Source organism: Carassius auratus, unplaced genomic scaffold (assembly GCF_003368295.1).
Source record: "Carassius auratus strain Wakin unplaced genomic scaffold, ASM336829v1 scaf_tig00003328, whole genome shotgun sequence".
Classification (NCBI taxonomy): Eukaryota; Metazoa; Chordata; class Actinopteri; order Cypriniformes; family Cyprinidae; genus Carassius; species Carassius auratus.
Window position 1 is genome coordinate 1 of NW_020523513.1, and position 19,906 is coordinate 19,906.

Consider the following 19,906-nt stretch of genomic DNA (forward strand, 5'->3'; position numbering starts at 1 on the left):
ATTAAGGTATAATATATAAATATTGTTTATAAATTCACTATTTTATCTTTTTTTAATTAAAAGAGTCTAATACTGTCGTTGGTTTATTTATTATTTTAATTCATAAATTTACATATTTACAAAATTATAACAATTACAGGTCTACCGCATTGTTCACTTCAGGCTACAAACAAAAAGAAGCATATAATGTGGCCTGATTGCGCCACCTGAGAGGGAAAATCGAGCATTGCGCTAATTATTTGTTTACCTCACTTGGTCAAGTGCGCACCAGAAAATAACTACTAAGAGTTTATTGTAAAACACGCTGAAGAAGAAAGGTAGTGTTGAGATTTGACGTCCTAAGCCCTATTAAGTATCTATAACAACAAAAGTTTTGGTGTTAAACGGGTAACCAAATGTATGTTAAGCCTCTTTTTAATATGCAATTCACTATTATTACTTGACGGTAGCTCTTTACGGTTCCTCTTTTTGACAGATTTGCTTCAGCGATGGTATGAAACGACAAGAAGTGCGCACTTAAATTCCAGCCAGTGATGTACGCAACGCATCTCTCGCTCGCGCAGCATCCTTTTTTTTTTTCTTGAACGGGAAGCATGCAGTTAATGAGACAGTGGAAGACTCACTTATGATTATGTCACATTCAGCCGCGACACGTTAATAGCGATCTACGAAATCTCTTACGCAGGAGAAATTCCCTAATGAATCTCCATATTGTTGACGCAATAGCTATGACGCAGCGATATATCTTAAAGGCCTTTTGGAATAATTATTAGTACACTTCAATCTCAGATTTCAAGTGATGACATCAACTCGTCAATATTATTTTTCAGATAGTATTTATAAATTATGTATGGCTAAAAATATTAAGGCATTTAAAAGGATTCCTATATTATTACCAGTCTTAGAAACAAATAAATTACTTGTTCATCTTATAATAAGACATTCTTCTACTTACGTGGGTACATTCAAACCGATTGCTTTCCAATATAATATTTCTTCTAAATAATCTGCATTCCACGGATGCCTGCACTCTTCACTTGTCTGACCTAACTCCTCACTTTCCTTTCTTTAGACGTAGTCTCCTCGCATCATTACAAGATCCCTATCGATTTTTCCAGGGCGAAATATTCAAGCCCCGCCCCCAGACACTCCCCGGCGACTGATTGGCCACCGCGCTTTACACGTTCCTAAACACTTCTGGATCACATGTGCTTGACGCGTGTTTACAAACATTGAATGAGGTCACATGGTACAGGCGATTATTTAATGCGCATAGCTGTCGCAGCTTCAGAGGGAACAAAAGCACCGGAACTCAAGCTTACGTGAACGATCTGTAAACACTGTTTAGCTCATTTATTGATTTTATCTTAGGAAATTAGCAATTGTAGAAATGTTCTCCATAACACACAAATATGTCCTCTATGCTTTAATATAAAAACATTTATAGTTGCCAAGTGACTTTGCTGTTAATTCAGATCATTTGAGAAAGATATCTTTAAATTTATTAAGAGAAGCCCACGTGTTACAATCTGCCAAGTTGCAAACATATTACTAAATAAAAACACATACATGTATGGCAAATTGTTTTAGCACTTTCTGGTTGTTAAAGTTTGGAAGATGTTCACAGTTACTTCAGAATATTAATATTGCCTTGAATGTTTTTAGAACATTCTATAAATTCCTGTAACAGTCTATAATAGTCTAGAACATTCCAGAACATTATGGGACTAGTCTTCAAGACAAAAATTATCCAACGTACACTTACAAAGTTTTAAAAGACTCACTGTTTGTAAATGTTAAACAGTTGTTGTTAACTCATATCATAAAATATGTTGTCAATATATGATAAAATATGTTGATTACTCAATAAGTCAAAAATAGTCTTCAGTTAGGTAATTTCATAAGTGTGTTCATGTTCCTACCAATTTAGTTTAAAATTCATAAATGGTTTTATTATACCTTTGGCATTAGAACTTTAGACAACAAGGGGAAAAAAAACACTTTTGTACCCCCCAAATAATTTTTGTTATTATATAATGAAATCACATTTCACATCGTTTTTTTTGATAGAGACAAAACTTTACCAAGCACATTATGAGAAAGTGATAGCTTATTATTTGTGACAATAAAGAAGGAGTTTATTGTTTTAACTAATTTTTTGTTATTGTTGTTAAGGCAGGATTCCATGATGAATTCTCACAGCTCTCCCAGAGTAAAATTGGTTCCCATGCAAGAGCTCTTAATACACACTAGAGGGCACTGTTTGTCCAAAATACTTTCTCGACTTAAGCCATTGCTGAAGCTGTTAGCACTTACAAAGGGGAGTATTTGTGAACAAGTCCACATTTAGAAAAATTAAGAATATGATCATTTTATTCCAAAAGCAATACCTCATCAATAGCATTATCAACAACTGATCAATTGCTGTTCTATGTTGTATAAACCTCAGCAGAGACAGAGGCGCAGTGATTTACAGTATTCAGTAGTGCACAAATGTGATGGAGGGAAGTGTCTGGTATAGCAGCATGAAGTATACATGTGTTGGTCATAAAACAGGGGCAGGCATGTGTCATTCTCATGAGGATTATATAGCTGACAGGTTTGTCTGTGTGTGCGTGGTTGGGAAGGTTTTAGTCTTGTTTCAGTGTTGTGGAGAACAGAGATTGAGAGATAGTTGGTCTTGTTAATTAAATATTATTCTATACAACTTGTAAAACTTTTTTTCAGGTGTAACAACCTAAACTAAAACTAAAAATCAGTGTTGCTGTAATGATTTTTACAGATGAATGTACTGCAGTATTTCCAGTGTTTAAAAAAAAAAAAACGTAAGTCAGTATTAGGTTGTCTCTTATTATCTTATTAATTCATTAAGCCCTTTACTTGATTTTGCAGAAGAGTGTGATGTAGATCTGGTGTCACTAGCGTGCCTCTGCTAGCTCTTCCACTAAACATCTGAAGCATGCAGCTGGGTCTGACTGAACGTCTTTATTTAGCTCCATGGTATTTCGACTATTCGTTGGTGACTGTAAATGATTTATAAATAAAAGAAGTAAACAACTTGATGTCATGACATGGCCCACACAGTATTTTTTTTATGTATTTAATTTAATACCAGACTCGTATTTCACATTTTAGGATAACTGTAAAATCCTCCACATGCAGTTTATATTTTATTCTTAAGAGGAACTGTAAATAAGTATCTCTTTATGCTGGTTTTAGAAATATAATTAGTGTTTTTTCTAGCTCCTGTTAATTTGTTTGGTTGTCACTGGGTAAAGTTGATTCTGAATGTTAAAGATTTCTGAATTCCCCCTTCTTGACAGTGATTGGTTGGTTCATTGTTAGAGGGAAACCTCAGCTCCGCCTTCATTTTGCCATGGCAGTGCTGGTCTTTTTTTTCTTGTAGTTGTTGAATTCATCTGGTGGTTGGAGACTCAACTTCTCCAGCCCTGTCTATATATAAAATATACAATACCATAGTTCAAAATGTTCAACTGTGATGCTCCACAGAGGGTTTAACACACTTCACTTGATCCCACGACCGTGAGAATCCACTGAAATCTCATGCACGGAGCAATCTTGATGTGGCCCTGGGGACATGACTACTGCCTTACTAGTGTTTTCTTTGTAGTAGCCTCGGTAGATTTACTTGTTTACTTAACCATTAAAACCAAAGATTTACAATATTTATGATTATGAATTTTTTAGGTGGAAAGTTGCAATGTCGATTCTTCTCTGAAGTAATATTTTTAATGAACTTGAAAATTAGCAAGATATTGTATATTCATACATTTCAAGTGTTTTATCTGGCCCAGATGGAGAGTGTGAACATTTGGTTGTTGATTTTTGGGATAAATCATGTGAATTTGTTGGAATTCATTTAAATAAAGTGAAATGTGACCCAAACAAAAGTTTATTATTTTTTTCAGATTTCTCAGAAGATCAAGAAAGATACAGTAAAAAAAAAAAACTAAACTTTTGATATTCTGTAAAAAAAGATGAAAATTTTGCTTTGTTCTCTAGCAGTTCAGAAATGTGGCTTCTCCATAATAAATGAAATATGACAAACAAAACAATAAAAGAACTCACTCACATACACTTCTGCATGCTAAACAAATATTCCTACATCTTCATGCCCCCCCACCCCACTGAGTAACTAACTGAATGTCTAGATGACAAACCAAACCAAAAAAGTATAAAATATACTTTGTATAAAAATATATGCAATTACACAAACAGTAAAAGTGAAATTTGTCATTTGTTCTGATGGCTTTTTTTGTCTTTACCATTAAGATGTGTGTGAGTGCATGATGTCTGATACTCAAAGCGTTTTAACTGTACTTGTGTTATGAGATCCCACTTTACAGCTTTTTGCGTATAACACATTTTTCAGCTCAGCTTGTAAAGAATAATGTTAGAAATTCCAAGGTCCTGAGTTCAGTTTCCAGGAACATGCATTCTGATTAAATGTATTTAAATGCAAGAGTTGCTTAGATAAAAGCATCTGCCCAATGCAAAAAAGTCTGAAATGCATAAGCATCCTGTAAATTACCAAAATGAATCAAATCAAGGGTGGAAAATGCAAAATGCTAACATAAAGGCGATTGAAAATGAGACTACACTGAAAGGCCAGAGTTGATAACCAACCCTATTCTATCTGTTAAGAATCCTAATTTTAAGAACTTTTGAATCCAGAAAATAGTTATTATTCTGACTCCCTAAACATTTAAGAATAACACTTCACAATGAGTTTCAGTTCGTTAACATTAATGAATTCGATTTCATGAACAACATTGACATGAACAATTTTATAGCATTTAATAATCAAAGTTAATGTTAATTAATTCATATTCATTCATTGTACATTCATGTTAATTTATACTACTTGATACATTAAAAAATGTATCATTTTGTATATAAAGAAATGGGCATCATCATAGATTAATAAATGCTGTAAAAGTATTGTTCATAATGTTAACGAACATGCTAGTAACCAGCAACACTATGTAGAGCAGCAGTTGTAGACTTGAGAATGCTTTTCTAGTATGAATACTGTACATACTTCAAATTTTGTCTCTTCTACACATATAATACAAATCCTATTCATTATATCCAGCTTACAAATTCCTTAAACATTGGAGCTCTCAAGAGAATGCGTCAAAACACTGGTGGAGTCCAAACATATTTAAAAGTGTAAATGTTTGCATATAACTGATGTGGTTTCTGAATTGTTATTCATCAGCTAACATTTCAGGCTCAGCTGGAACAGATTTGGTTCTTTCATCTAAAAGGCTGTCTAGCAATCAGTCTTTTCACATGAGTTTCTCGTACTTTCATCACTGTTTTTTTCTCAACCTCATCTTTTTTTTTTATCACACCTAATGCTGTTGCGCTTGATAACCCATGATGTTTGGGTCGATGGATTGATGTGGACTCCGAGTCGCTTACATCGTAGTATCGGCCACTTGTGTCTGGGTGGCGGAGTGTCCATTGGTGGGGGGAGATTCTGGAGACTCTCCATTGATGATGGGCTTGTCCAAAGGCTCCTGTTGAGGCAGAGGAGCCACAGACAGCAGTGTGTTGCCTTGGTTCTCTTGATCCACTTGAAAGGAGTCCTCAGCCTTGATTGAGACGAGACATTGGATAGATATGCTGAGCATTGAGCCGACCTCAACCCTATCGATTCATTTGGAATGTGCAGTGATTAGATAGTCACACTCACCAGTCGTAGCCCTTTCGATTGTCCCCGATTTGTCTTTAGAAGGTATCCAGCAATTAGCAAAGCAGCAAGAAGCAAACCCGTTATCAGAAGAGAGATCAGGACAATTTTAGAGCGATGGCTCAACACGGCCTCCTCTACTTCCACCTAGACACAGACCAATTCCAAAACATGTTAGCCTTTTTGACCTGGATGCAGTTCTTTTTTGGGTTTTGTAGCTTTGTGAATTAAGTGGAATTAGGTGTATGTGAAGTGTGTTAATCTGATTTGCCAGCACAGCTGTTTACCCTTAAAATGAGTTACAGTCATACTTCAGCCTAACTTAACCCTCAATTAAACCGCATGGTAAAATATGCAGTGTTTCTGATTCAGAGGCATAACAGGGTGTGTATTATTCATATGGTCTGGAATCTGGGAGTAACACTGTGTTAAACCACTGCTATACAAAATCCTGAAAGCAGATGTACAGGATCCACTTCCTTAGTTATGTGTTTTCCCTCTTTTTCACATTGCTTACTTGATAACATGACAAAGTTTTCAGCATTGCTGACCTTGTCTGTGATGTTGTCATTGTTGAACTTCCCAGCCATTCCTTCAGGATCCGCTTCATGAAACAAAATATAAACAAATAAATAAAATAATAATAATAATAATAATGACAGATTTTATTCCGGTTGTTCTGTAATATTTAACATACACCCATATTAGTCCCTTATTGATTTATACTGTTTTTGTATTTTTTGTGGAAATACATTTTTTAATTCCAGTTTAATTTCTGATTTTGAAGTGAGGTGTAGACAGCATGTAGAAGTTTCATAGTTTGAATATGTAAAAATGAATTGAAATTCAAAGAAATTCAATGGCTTTACTTTTTTTAACTTGAATCATCAGATATACGTTGAATGTTGGCTTTAAAAAGAATATTAATTTAATGCTTTATAAGATGGATAGATGGTTGTTTGAAATGTCATCTATATTGTATTTCATATCTGTAATATTAGATTTAAATATCTTATCATATTTAATAATATATCCTTTTTTATTTACTCTATATCAAGTAAATTTCACACATGAATTTTAATTAACTGATAATTTAATCTGATGATTTCATTTAATCGATCGCAGTGTTTTTGCTGTACATTTTCTATATTTGACAAATGTAAAACCAACAAAAAGAAGACAATACAAACCTTCAATGCTGTCTCCATAAACGATGACCTCATCCGTTTGGTCTTTCTGATAGATTTCAAGTTTGCAGTCTTCACCGCAGAGATGTTCTAGAACACTCTGTATCCTGACTTTAGTCTCTTCCTATTGGATGAAAGAGTTTTTGAATAAGTGTAGGACAAATGCATATATGTGTGTATGTGAGTTTGTGTGTGGTTATTTAACATGTAAACATGATGAAAAGAAAGCAGAGTGATGCATTAAGCCTTACTCTCTTTTTCTCCCCTTTCTTTCTCTCTCTCTCTCTCTCTCTCTCATATTTCTTTCTTTCCTGGAATGTGGTGTAATATGATGCCTGTATGTTCAGGTTTTCTCTCTTAGCAACAGCCTCCCCATTCACTCAGTCACAGTTCTCCAAGGAAACACTGGCCAATAGCATTCCCATAAAAGTATGCCATTTTGATCATAACCCTTATGATTAACTCTAGAATAATTTCACTACAATAGATAATTCTGATGCTAATAAACTGAGCAAACTTTCCAAAATGACAAGCAGTTTAACTCACTTTCCTTCACTTGCTAAACAAATGTTTTTCTTTTTTGTTAAAATAAGTTTCAGATATGTTCTGAATTTGAGCTGAAATCAGCAGGTTGAAGTCTGAAGACATGAATGCTGCTACATACACACAAGTCATTCATGATGCCGTTTTTTTCTATTTTACTAGTAGTAGTAGATTCTCTTTACTGGCTCTGAAACTAAACCTAGAGGCCAGAGTGTGTATCTTGGCAGAGTTCCTAGAGTCCAGAATTCGTGAATGCCGAACCGACGCCGCCCATAGAGTGTAATGGAATGCCATTGATCTGCAGGCCACAAGCCCTCTGACAGGTCCACCCAGTGAGACCTTAGCTTAGCACACGGCATAACACCCTTTTTAGGGTCTCTATAGAGTGACTTATAAAAAGACTTGGCTTATTGCTTATTGGTAAAGGAAGACATGTTTCTCAGTCTCTCTATGTTTTGTCTGTGAGTCAAGACTCTTTTTACTGTAGATTATGCTGATCAGACTTTAGAGTGGGGTTTTCTGAAATGTAAAGGTGTGAGTGTATGTCTGAGTGATTGCTAATTGGTGATTCTCATGAGAACATGTGCAAGGTCACATTACACTCCAGATTGTGGTTGTAATTTACACTGTTTTCAGACAATATTCATTACTGTAATATTTTTTTTATAATTTTTATTTTATTACATTAATGCAATGCTTTTTTTAGTTTAAATCAGTATGTAGTATATTAATGTAACAAATTATAGCATTATGTCTAGGTGCTTTACAATTTGAATGTAAATTTTTATTTCATTTTTTGTAAGTATATAATAGTGTACAATTTATAGATTTTATGGCTTTATTGTAATGAGAATTTGGGGAAAGTGCTTAACTGTCATGAATATAACAATACAATGCAAAAATGTTATGGTCATAAAAACTGCCTTAATTTATTTAATCAAAATGCCATTGACAGAATGTTTCTTTTTGTTTGATACAATAGTGTGTGTGTGTGTGTGTGTGTGTGTGTGTGTGTGTATGTATGTATGTATGTATGTATGTATATATATATATATATATATATATATATATATATATATATAGTGTATTCTTATCTTGACATGTGGGTGCTACTCACAACCTTTTTTTACAATCACTTTGAGTACTACCGGTCTGTTTTGGTCTCTATAGTTTAACTAAAGCTTTTCCAACTGTGTACCTAATTTCAACACCCCCATTTTAAACTAGCCAGAATGGATCTAGAATCTATTATTACACTGCTATTATTATATAATATCCCCCCCCCCCCCCCAGATTCTGCTCAATTATCACAGGATAAATCCAGACCAGTACTTACACATGTGGAGGAGGCCTTAAGTTTCAGCTGCACATCATATTTGTATCGCACAGGTATTTTATCCACACAGACCACATTGCCCTGCAAAATAAATACAAATAAACACTAGAAGTTCTTCTTAACCTTACACATAATGGATGGAGCTTGACAAATAACTAATCCTTTGATGATGTTTTCTGAAGTACAGTATGGAGTGTCCCCACCTTAGAAGTGACAGCTGGGTTTGGGTCGGTCTGTTCTGGAGTCAGCTCAGTGGTCTTGGGTTGTGGCGTCTCTGAATCAAATGATATGGTGGGTAAAATTACAATCTGGATCTGAGGATCTTCTGTGAGAGATGTACTTATTACATGTCCAAGTGCTGTGGCCATAGTCATAAAGAGTTGTTTTTCTAATACAATTTACTTTTGAAAGTGAAGAACATGGTCATAGTTTAGTGAGGTAAATTCTACTTTTTAGACTTCAGAAAAAGCACATATTATACCAGTCGGCTCGTTATATAGATCACACATATTTGTACAAATGGATTTATTATATCACATCTAATATAAACCACACTTAAATGTGTAATGTCATTTAAAACAACAGAATCACATGTTTTGCTTCTAAATACCTAGATATTTTTCTTGCTTTTTTGCTTGCTGATGAAGCTTATCAGCTCAAAACTCAAGGGAAAACACAGGAAAAGGAATTAAATGTGATTCATGCTTTTAATCACAGAGAAGGTATTATGACCAAATAGCATCTTTATTAATTCATTAATATATGAATGTTTCATTTATGTCTTTGCTGAGTTTAACATGGGTTAATTTCCTTTAGTTTATTTTATACCTTTGCTGTGCACCTTTTCTGTTGGAAGGAACGGATCACCATCCCCACGGACTGTATCGCAAATCACAGCTGAAATTTAAGGTAAATGTTAGCAGGGTGCATTCAAAGTGTCATGATATTCAGTCTAATTAAAATTTTTAAATGAGCAAAAGATACACAATAGGCATGCACTGAAGGAGGGATCTGAGCTGCAGGGATGAATTTAATTGCCCAAGTAAAGACTTTTACATTGTGCAGCAAATTAGCACATTAGAAAGATTTCTGAAGGAGTGTCTTGATGCTGATTTGTAATGATATGTCACAATATGACTGTTTTAATGGTGATTTGGACTGAATAAATGCATCATTGGTGTCAATAAGAGACTTCTTACAAAAACATAAAAAAAAAAAAACCTTACTAACCCCACCGCTTACATTTTTTATTTGGAAATGTGTCTAGTTAGATTAAATTATTAGAATTAATAAGCCTTAACTGAAGTGTAAATCATTAATATTGTGTAGTGTTGTTTAAAATCTCGTCCCGATATTGTTGCATTGGCAGTGTTCCATAGACTCGAATCCAATTAGCATTTCAGTGAAAGTTTTTCTCTCCCCCACCCATCTATTTAATTGAGTTGTTTTCTGTCTTCATCACCCACAATCATTGTTGTGTATGAGTTATAAACTCATGTTAGAGCCAACACATTGAGCCATAGAGTTTGTTTTTGAATCAGGCTGGCAAACATTTTTCTTATTCAGTCGTATCTCCTGTGCTTCCTTTAAAATGTTGCTGGTCCTGTAGTTGATGAAGCTGGATCTGGTTTGACTAAGCCCCTTTCACACTGCCATTCCGGCAAATACAGGGGTAAAGTGTTCCTGTAATTGTTTCCTGGTCGCTAGATTTGGCACTTTCACACTGCCAGTCATGACCCGGTATATGTGCGTGCTTTCACACACAACCCTTGAAGATCCCGTAATGACACGTGACATCAGCGCGTGACGTGTAATGTACGAGTCGACAAAGCTTGGCACGTTATACTTTAACTGAAGCAAGCGAACGATCTCAGTGTCAGCGCGGAAAGTGAGGAACTAACTGATCTCTGCTTCATTACAGTTTGCACATATGTTTTCGTCGCGAATGTTGATCTTCCTTCAAAACAGCCGGTAAAAAAGTCGCGCGATAACGCGCGTCATCACTTCGATACCGAATTAGATCTGGCTTTTGTTCACACAGCGCTCGTTCCGGATCGATTACCGCAATGTTACTATGTCCCCGACCCGGGTTCGATTCGGTAATCAATTCCGGGACGTGGTTGCTTTCACACAGAAGGCGACCAGGCAATGTTACGGGAATATTGCGGGTCCGACGTGCAGTGTGAAAGGGGCTCTAGAGAGCTGAATGACACCGTACTGTAACTGACTGTGTTCAATTGGCCGCATCCAAACTAACTGAATTGAGAAGCAAAAATGTACACAACTCTGTCTTTGAAATTCAGAGCATTTGCTTAGCGTGCTTAACTCTGGTTCAAGTCGATTAAATTACATAATGTTTTTCAGAGCCAGAGGAGTGAACACTGACTTATTTTCTAAACAGCTCTGCCAAGGGCTGCACTGGTTCGAATCAATGAGTGAAATGTGCTGTGTGTAATTAATGGACTAATTGAGCATGGATACATCAGCACAGACTGAGCTAATAAAACCGTAACCTCACTCCTCCTCCCTGCTACAAGAGGTCCTGACCTCTGACCCCATCCCTGCCTCAACACAAAGGAAACAATAGTCAAAGGAAAGGAGGCAGGGAGATGGAAAGAGGAAATAAAAGACTCTTATTTCTGTCTTTCTGGAGCCATTTCACATTTGCACATGATTATGTGCTGAAAAATGTGATTTATGTGATTTTCTGCTAGAGATGTTTTGAATAAAGGGAGTGATTCTATTTTAGAGAGAGCTTTTTTTTCTGTCTTCGGTCATGTGTCAGCGCTCAGCATGATACACATGAAACCTAAAGCGAGGCAGTACTGAGTCAGATCACTGTCAGAATGATTTAGTGCGCTCTAAGACATCCGTTCCATCCATTATAATGAAACGATTATTTAGCATAATTTGCATAATTCTCTTGAGCATGCAGCAAAGTATTCTCAAGTTCACCAGTCCAATTAATTCTAATAGATCTTTTGATTGATCATATACCAAATTTGGACATTTTTCAACATTTTGGTAGTCAGCAAATTAGATTTCCCATGTTTTTATTTTGCCTGTAAATTAAATAGCCATGAGAAGTAATTATATGATATGGGAGTGTTTCTCTCTTAGATGAAATTCTTCTTCTTGTATTATTATATTTATAAGTCAGGAAAAGCACATTTAACTGTATCCTAATGCTAGCATCTAGATTTTTCTAAAGTTTCACTGGGAAATTCACGAATTGGGTTCATGAATTGGGTTTATTTGCATGCGCTTCTTTGTATTGACCAAAAGAGTTATGCAAATCAGTAATGGTGCAAACTCTGCCAAAAATTTACTCTGAATGCAATTTGCACAATGCAATTCCCCATCTTTTAACCGGGTTTGAGTGTTAGTTTGTGGAGGCATAACTGTTTAGTCAAATCATCCCTAAGTGTTTTGTAAATAAGATTTATAAGCAGGATTATGTAGCTTCCCAAGAATAATAGCCTACATCCCACTTCTGTGTAATACACTTTCCAATGTATGAGTAACTGGCTGATATAGTGAAAAGATTTAAACCAGGAAATTTTTAGGTGCTAAAACAGTAAATTGTTTGTTATCAAAACTCTGTCACTTGCAAGACATTTTATTAGCATTGCTGACTAAAGAAATCACATTTAGCAGAAGCTTTTTTCCAAAGCAACTTACAGTGCATTCAGGCTATACATTCGTTTTACCAGGATGTGTATTCCCTGGGAATCGAACCTATGGCCTTTTGCACTGCTAACGCAATGCTCTAAAACTGAGCCACGGGAACTGCAGTTTTTGCATGTTTCCAAGAATCACAAATGTGATTTAATATTGGGTTAATATCGCTTTAGTAACTCAGTTATATATCCTTGCCAGCAATGAGATTAAATGAATAACCAATGGAGACTTTTACCTTCTTGTCTTGAGAGGAAGAACCCAAACATGAATCTCTAGACCTTCAGAAGGGATATTGATAACATTTTAAACCGTGCAGGTTTGCCATGAGTTTTCTGTATAACCTTTCAATATGAAAATGAGAGTTTTTATAACTCTACTGTATAGTAGCTCTATGTTCTAGCTGCATGCCAGTAATTGTTTAAATCTTCCTATGTTTCTGAGACTCCTGAGCTATGATAGAGCGACCACTTTGGTTTCTGACATTACAGATTAATTTCATGCCAAGGGTTTTGTTTCCATCACCATTAGCTGAAGTCAACAGATGGGCACATTAAAATCTTGTTTTCCCCTCCTCCTCTACTCCAGAGTCCACCCTCCTGCTTCTCTGAGCCCCCCGTTCCTAGTATGACCTCACCTCAGCGGTATTTACTCATTCGCCCCCCCCCCCCCCCCCCCCGGGCTCCTACCAGCCTGATACGGCTGTGTTTATTTCCCATCCTATGAATTAGTTAAACGGTGCCAGTGTGTGTGGTATAAGGCGTGTGTGTTTCTGTGTGTCTGGTATTTCAGAGGCGTATTGTTTTGATGGTTTAATTTAATTTAGAGGCACTTGCAAACCGAGCAACTGCACAAACGCACAAACACGGATGTAATGCTGCCTATGGTTTTTTTTCTTAAAGATTTGCATTGCATAGTGGACAGCATGCTGAACGAAAACATTTTATTAGGTATATTTCAGTGCAAAGATAAACAGAGAACCCTAAACTGATCCTTGGCTGGAATCATTTGCTCTGCTTCACTTCCTTCCATCCTCCCTGTCAACTGACAGACAGATGGGTTTTAATGAAGTTTATCTGTCAGCCATCCTGATAAAGCACAACCTGTTTTTATTCAGAAGATAAAAGTATATAAATGACCTCTTTTGAACAGTAGTGCAAAAAAAGAGGAAAACTATGGGGAAGTGAGAAAAAAATTGGTTTCACAGAAGAACATTATCTAGTTTCATTAAAAAACATCAAAGAACTTGTGCTTTAAAAGTGCCCAGAAGGCAAAGTTCTGATCTAAAAACATAGCCATATAGCCGACTGATCTTGTATTTTGTTTTCTTGATAAGAAGAGGGTTTAGACCATTGAAGAACAAAAGAAGAGTGTGGAGGATAAAACTGAGATGGCATGCTAACAATGAATTTGACACACTTGCCCATCACAGATGTTGTCCTGTGCGGTAGAAAACATACTGTATCTGGAGGTGACAGCAACTTTATATACAGTACAGTAACAGTACACTACTTGTGGAACCCTTGTGAAAGGCTAATTGCATCGTTGGTGTTGTTTTGAATGCTACAATGACTTGTGACTGGTATTGATTGTTCAGTGAATTTCTTGTTGAATGACAGCTGTATGTTTTTCCATTGTACAGCAAAAGCAATTGCTTACTTGTCATTTTGTGTATATTTGTAGGAGAGGTATTAGACATTTTGTATAGATATGATATAGAAATGAATAATATTATAGCCTATTACAGCAATAGAAAATATAAAATGTATTATTTTATATATAATGCATACAATAATAGAACAGTAAAAGAGCAACTTCTGAGCACTGGTAATTTTTACCAACAAACTACTGTACACTGAACTGAATCATGTACAAACTATTTGAAAGCATTAAAGACTTTCAAGGCACTACATAGTTCAGTGGTTAACAGAATAAATTAAACCATATCAATAGCTCTGAAAACAGTGGTCTGTATAGAGGGAAGGCACAATAGAGCCCATTACTCAAAGAATCATATGAAAGCATGGCTCCAGTTTGCCAGAAGGGATATTAGTGACCCAGTTGTGATGTGAAAAAAGAATTTGTGCTCACATGAGAACAAGAATGAGTGGTGGTGCAAATTTAATGCATCTCAAAACAGTGGTAGAAAAATGTTAGCATCAGGGTCACAGGAAATGAATATCTGGCTAAAATAGACAATTAAAGAAAACCAGATTAAAGGGATAGTTCACCCAAAAAATGAAAATTCTCTCTTTTACTCATGGTGATTACGTCATTCCTAACTTTTATGAACTTCATCTGTGGAACACAAAGAATACATTTTGTCCATTCAATATCCATTCATTTTTTTGGACCTCAATATTCCTTAAATAAGAAGAAGAAGAAGAAGAATGAAAGAGATGACAAAACTTTCATTTTTTAGGTGAACATTAAGATTATTTATTTATTTCTCTGAAATAAAATTTTGGTAGCACTTCACGTAAAGCCTTTATGTATAATGCATTATAAAATCTGTAGCTAGTTGTAAATAATTATAACCAAATATCAAATGAGTAGTATAACAAAGAATTGATAAGTGTTATAATGTATTAAAAGAGGAGGCAATTATTCATTACAATTGTACAATGCATTATCAGGTGCATTACAAGGCATAATTAATTCATTAAAACTAAAATGTTTTTAATGAAAACTTTCTTTGTAATTTTTTTTTGACATTGATTGCATTTCTCCTTTTCTTACTGTATAATCGTTCCTAATTATGCACATCTGTGTTCATCAGAAAGAGAAACTTCTTTTTACCAAATGTGTTTTTTTGAAGGTGAAAAGTTGACGTCAATAATTGTCCACACAAACAAAAACACATGTAGGCCAGTTCACTCAGACACTTGCACCAACTTTACAAATGAGCCTCTTACAACCATAGGGAACATTTCTACAACCCCCTTCTACCCCCTTCTAGAACCCCCTTCTAGATATGTTACATCTATCTGCCCCCATACCCCCATTCCTCAACTCATCTTCACCCCATTCCCTCCATATTTCCCATCACATAACAGGAAGTTACATCTCTCATTCTTACTATCCCTGGCTGTCCTTCCCTCAAAGTTTCTGGGAATTTCCAGTCAAAGAATGTTTCGAAATTCCAACCCCAGGAATGCTTGAATAACGGGATAGTATGGATTCCTTCTAAGCCACAGGGAAGAAGGAATGATAAAGGAACCTATCATGCGAGGAAAGAAAGACAGAAGGGGTGTGGGTGTCTATAAAGGGGTATGTATTTGTTCTACATCTGTACTGTGATCCTGGAGGCTGCTCACGCTCCTTGGCGAGGTCCCACGTCGCAGTTTCTCTCGCAGCCGACAGCATGCTCGCTACATCATGCCCTGCTTCACACTTGATAACACTGACAGTTCGTCAGCTGCTATGAGAGATCAGCTTTACCTCAGCAGATGCACGAGCATATGCCTCCAACCCCCGTCTCAAGTACATCTGTCACTTTTGCCTATCAAAGCAAAGAAAATGTCCTCAAATCTAATTTTTTTGTGACTTAACATTTTTCCTGGTGGGCAAAAATAAAATCACATTTGAAGGTGAACCAGAATGTCAAAGAGTCTTAGGGACCGGCTCTTTTTACTTCATCACTCAAAATCATCCAGAAGACCCTAGCAACCATTCAGAACACCCTAGCAGTCACTAACCATTTAGAATGTCCTAGCAACCATTAAGAACACCCTAGCAACCATTCAGAACACCCTAGCAGTCACTAACCATTTAGAATGTCCTAGCAACCATTAAGAACACCCTAGCAACCATTCAGAACACCTTAGCAGTCACTAACTATTTAGAATGTCCTAGCAACCATTAAGAACTCCCTAGCAACCATTCAGAACACCTTAGCAGTCACTAACTATTTAGAATGTCCTAGCAACCATTAAGAACTCCCTAGCAACCATTCAGAACACCCTAGCAGTCACTAAACACTTAGAATGTCCTAGCAACCATTAAAATCACCCTAGCAACCATTCAGAACACCCTAGCAGTCACTAAACACTTAGAATGTCCTAACTACCATTAAAATCACCCTAGCAACCATTCAGAACACCCTAGCAGTCACTAAACACTTAGAATGTCCTAACTACCATTAAAATCACCCTAGCAACCATTCAGAACACCCTAGCAGTCACTAACCACTTAGAATGTCCTAGCAACCATTAAGAACTCCCTAGCAACCATTAGGAACACCCTAGCAACCATTCAGAACACCCTAGCAGTCACTAAACACTTAGAATGTCCTAGCAACCATTAAGAACTCCCTAGCAACCATTCAGAACACCCTAGCAGTCACTAAACACTTAGAATGTCCTAGCAACCATTAAGAGCTCCCTAGCAACCATTCAGAACACCCAAGAAGTGACTAACCACTTAGAATGTCCTATCAACCATTGAGAACACCCTGGCAGTCATTAAACACATAGAATGCCACAGAAACCACTGAGAACGCAGGATCAAGTGCATAATAATGCTCTCACAACTACCAAAAACACCTTAGCATTAGCACGTTTTTGAAAGAAGTCTCATATGCTTACCAAGGCTGTATTCATCTGATCAAACATATAGTAAAAACTGCTGTAATATTGTGAAATATTATTACAATTAAATAAAATAACAATAAAATAAAATAAAATAACTGTTTTTTTATTTTAGTATATTTTAAAAGTAAATTTCATCCCAATGTTAGAAAATGTTACATTTTTCTACTGTAGATCATCATCTCATCATATATATATATATATATATATATATATATATATATATATATATATATATATATATATATATATATATTTTTTTTTTTTTTTTGTCTCTCTGAGGTTGAGAAATCAATGTAGAACATTCTGTTTAGTTTTGCAGTGCTTGATTAAATGATGCCTTGTCGTTTGCTGCTAGACTGAGAGTTCCCTTAAGGGTTCTGGAATTTGAGACTCAAACAATCCAGGGAAGGAGGAATGTAAGTTTGGACCGTCTTCTCTCTCTCTCTCTCTCTCGCTCTCTCTCCCCCTCTGTAACAGCATGCCCCTTGACCTCTGACCCCTCAGCCCCTCTCTTCCTCAAGTGTGGGGCCCAAATTGTCTCCACCCAAAGAGTGGGCAGCAAACATATGGAGGAAAGACAGACTCTTATGTTTCTAATTAGGCACTCTTTTAGCAGCCCAACTCCTTTACTCTCTGCCAAAGCATCATTATCAGCAGAGCTCATACCCCTTTAAGCTACAATAACTGAGTTGTGAGACCTAAGCCAATGAGAGTGAAAGCTGTTCTTGGAGCATGCAAGAGAATGCATGCATTGCCCCAAATCTGCATTGGAAATAAACATATTTTACTAGTATTTTTGATAAAATAATAAACCTTAAATAAAACATTGATATTTCCTCATATTATTGCATGGTTGAGTGTTTTTAAATAACTAAATATCATGTAACATTTTTATGTGGCTAAATATAATTTTATGCACGGATTTATAATAATTAATAGAATAATTTTTACTTATTTTCTTTACTTAAAATTCAAATTATACAGCCCAAATCTACAGAATTTAACAAGAAGTTATTTGTAAATTATTCTAAGTTAAGGTTTATAGCTTATAACTTAAAATATGTTCTTGTTTTATTAAGCTATAAACCTTAATAAATTCTAAAATAAAATAAAATAATAAAATAAATAAATTAAATTTAGTTAGACCTAGGCTTAAAATAATAATTAAAAACAAATATCAAATTAAATGTATCTAACTGCAATTTTGGCTCTCAAATAAGTTTAGATATTTTACTGGAAAATATTTATAATTAATAGTGCTGTCAAACGATTAATCGTGATTAATCGCATCCAACAGAAAAGTTTTTGTTTACATAATAAATATGTATATTTTATATGTATATTGTGTATATTTTTATGTATATATAAAGACACACACACATATTTATATATTTAACAAAAATATGTTGTTTATATTTTAAAAATATTTATATAATTGATATAATATAAAAAATATAAATATACATGTAAATAATATACACAGTACACATACAGATATGATGTAAACCAAATCTTTTTTTGATGCAATTAATCTTGATTAATTGCGATGAATCATTTGACAGCACTAATAATTAATAAATATCAATTCAGAAAATAATTTGCCACCACTGTTCTGCTATTTGTGGTTTTGTAATGTTAACATGAGTCTTTGTTTCTATCTCTGACTGAATTTGAAATATGTATTACATCATACGGTCCACAACTTTTGCCGCCCAGGTTCTTCTGAACACCTGGATGCTTCATAGTCTGCCAAATGAACAAAATCCTCTTTATGCCTAATGGAATAACAACAGATGGACTCTTTAATTCACATACATATGCACACACAGCCACCTGGTGATATTATATATGCACAGATACACTGTGTGGGAGTGAGCGAATCAATTGATCCCAAGCCATTAACTTGAGAGAAAACTCATCAACTTTATTTACAGCGTATTGCTGTGATGTAAAGGGGTGTGGTAGCTTCCCAGACAGCGAAATAGCAGAGCGGAGTGAAGAAGTGCATCCATTATCGCAAGCGCTGAAACTTTTACATTAAAAGTTTTCTTTATAATAGTTACTAAAACTTAGGAGTAGATAAGACCTCTCAAAGCAAAATGTTAATGCATTACATGCTTCTCCCTTAACATCTTGAGTAATGCAAAGTTGGGTCCAGACATCTGCAGGAGAACAGAAGTGAAGTAAATTGTACTCACCTTGAAATAAGACAGCAAAAAGACAGCTTAAGAAAGCTACATTTGACGCTTTGGGGCATTTTCTGTGAGTGGCCATCCTGAGCGAACGGTCCTGGAGCATGTGGTGTGACTGTGTGTGAGAGTGTGTGAGGTTTGGGTGTGTTTCACTGTGAGTGTCACACAAGGGATAAAGCCAATGCCATGGCCCTTCCCCCTCGCTCTTTCACTCACTGCCACTCTCTACTTCAGCCGTTCCTCTCTATTCTATTCGTTTCTTCATTCCCCTGGGCTGTGTTGTAATTATGGAGTATAGTGTCTGTATCCAAAGTAGCTCAAATTGCATGTTTTTAGTCTTTTTAAGTGAAGTTAAGACAATTAAGACAAAATAGAGACAGCATCAGTGCTGAATTCTTCTATCGGCTTGCTGTGATGCCTTACTGAAAACTCACATTATAAAAAATAAAAAACATATTATAGCAGTCCTGTAACAAAGAAACAAAATGGGTGGATATTTTGTAAGTCGATGTGTATTTGACCACTTTAAATGTACATAAATCTGTGTAAAGCACTGGAGAAAAACTTAGTAAACATTGTATTTTATAACTCCTCTATTCCTCAATGTAAATCTGAAAGTGGATGATAAATAGCTTCTTTGCCCTATTTCAAATAAGAAT

At 35.6% G+C, this 19,906-nt stretch overlaps 1 protein-coding gene across 1 annotated transcript; it reads right to left on the minus strand.

Annotated features, from left to right (window-relative positions):
• Positions 1–3,895: 3,895 nt before the first annotated feature.
• Positions 3,896–19,422, minus strand: LOC113070181 (uncharacterized). The gene is made up of 8 exons (XM_026243391.1): positions 19,254–19,422; positions 9,614–9,682; positions 8,989–9,059; positions 8,786–8,866; positions 6,910–7,030; positions 6,271–6,323; positions 5,723–5,866; positions 3,896–5,621 (listed from the first exon to the last, which is right to left on the minus strand). The coding sequence occupies exons 1-8, from the start codon at positions 19,351–19,353 to the stop codon at positions 5,445–5,447; spliced, it is 816 nt and encodes a 271-aa protein (XP_026099176.1). The 5' UTR covers positions 19,354–19,422; the 3' UTR covers positions 3,896–5,444.
• Between the last annotated feature and the right edge of the window lie 484 nt (positions 19,423–19,906).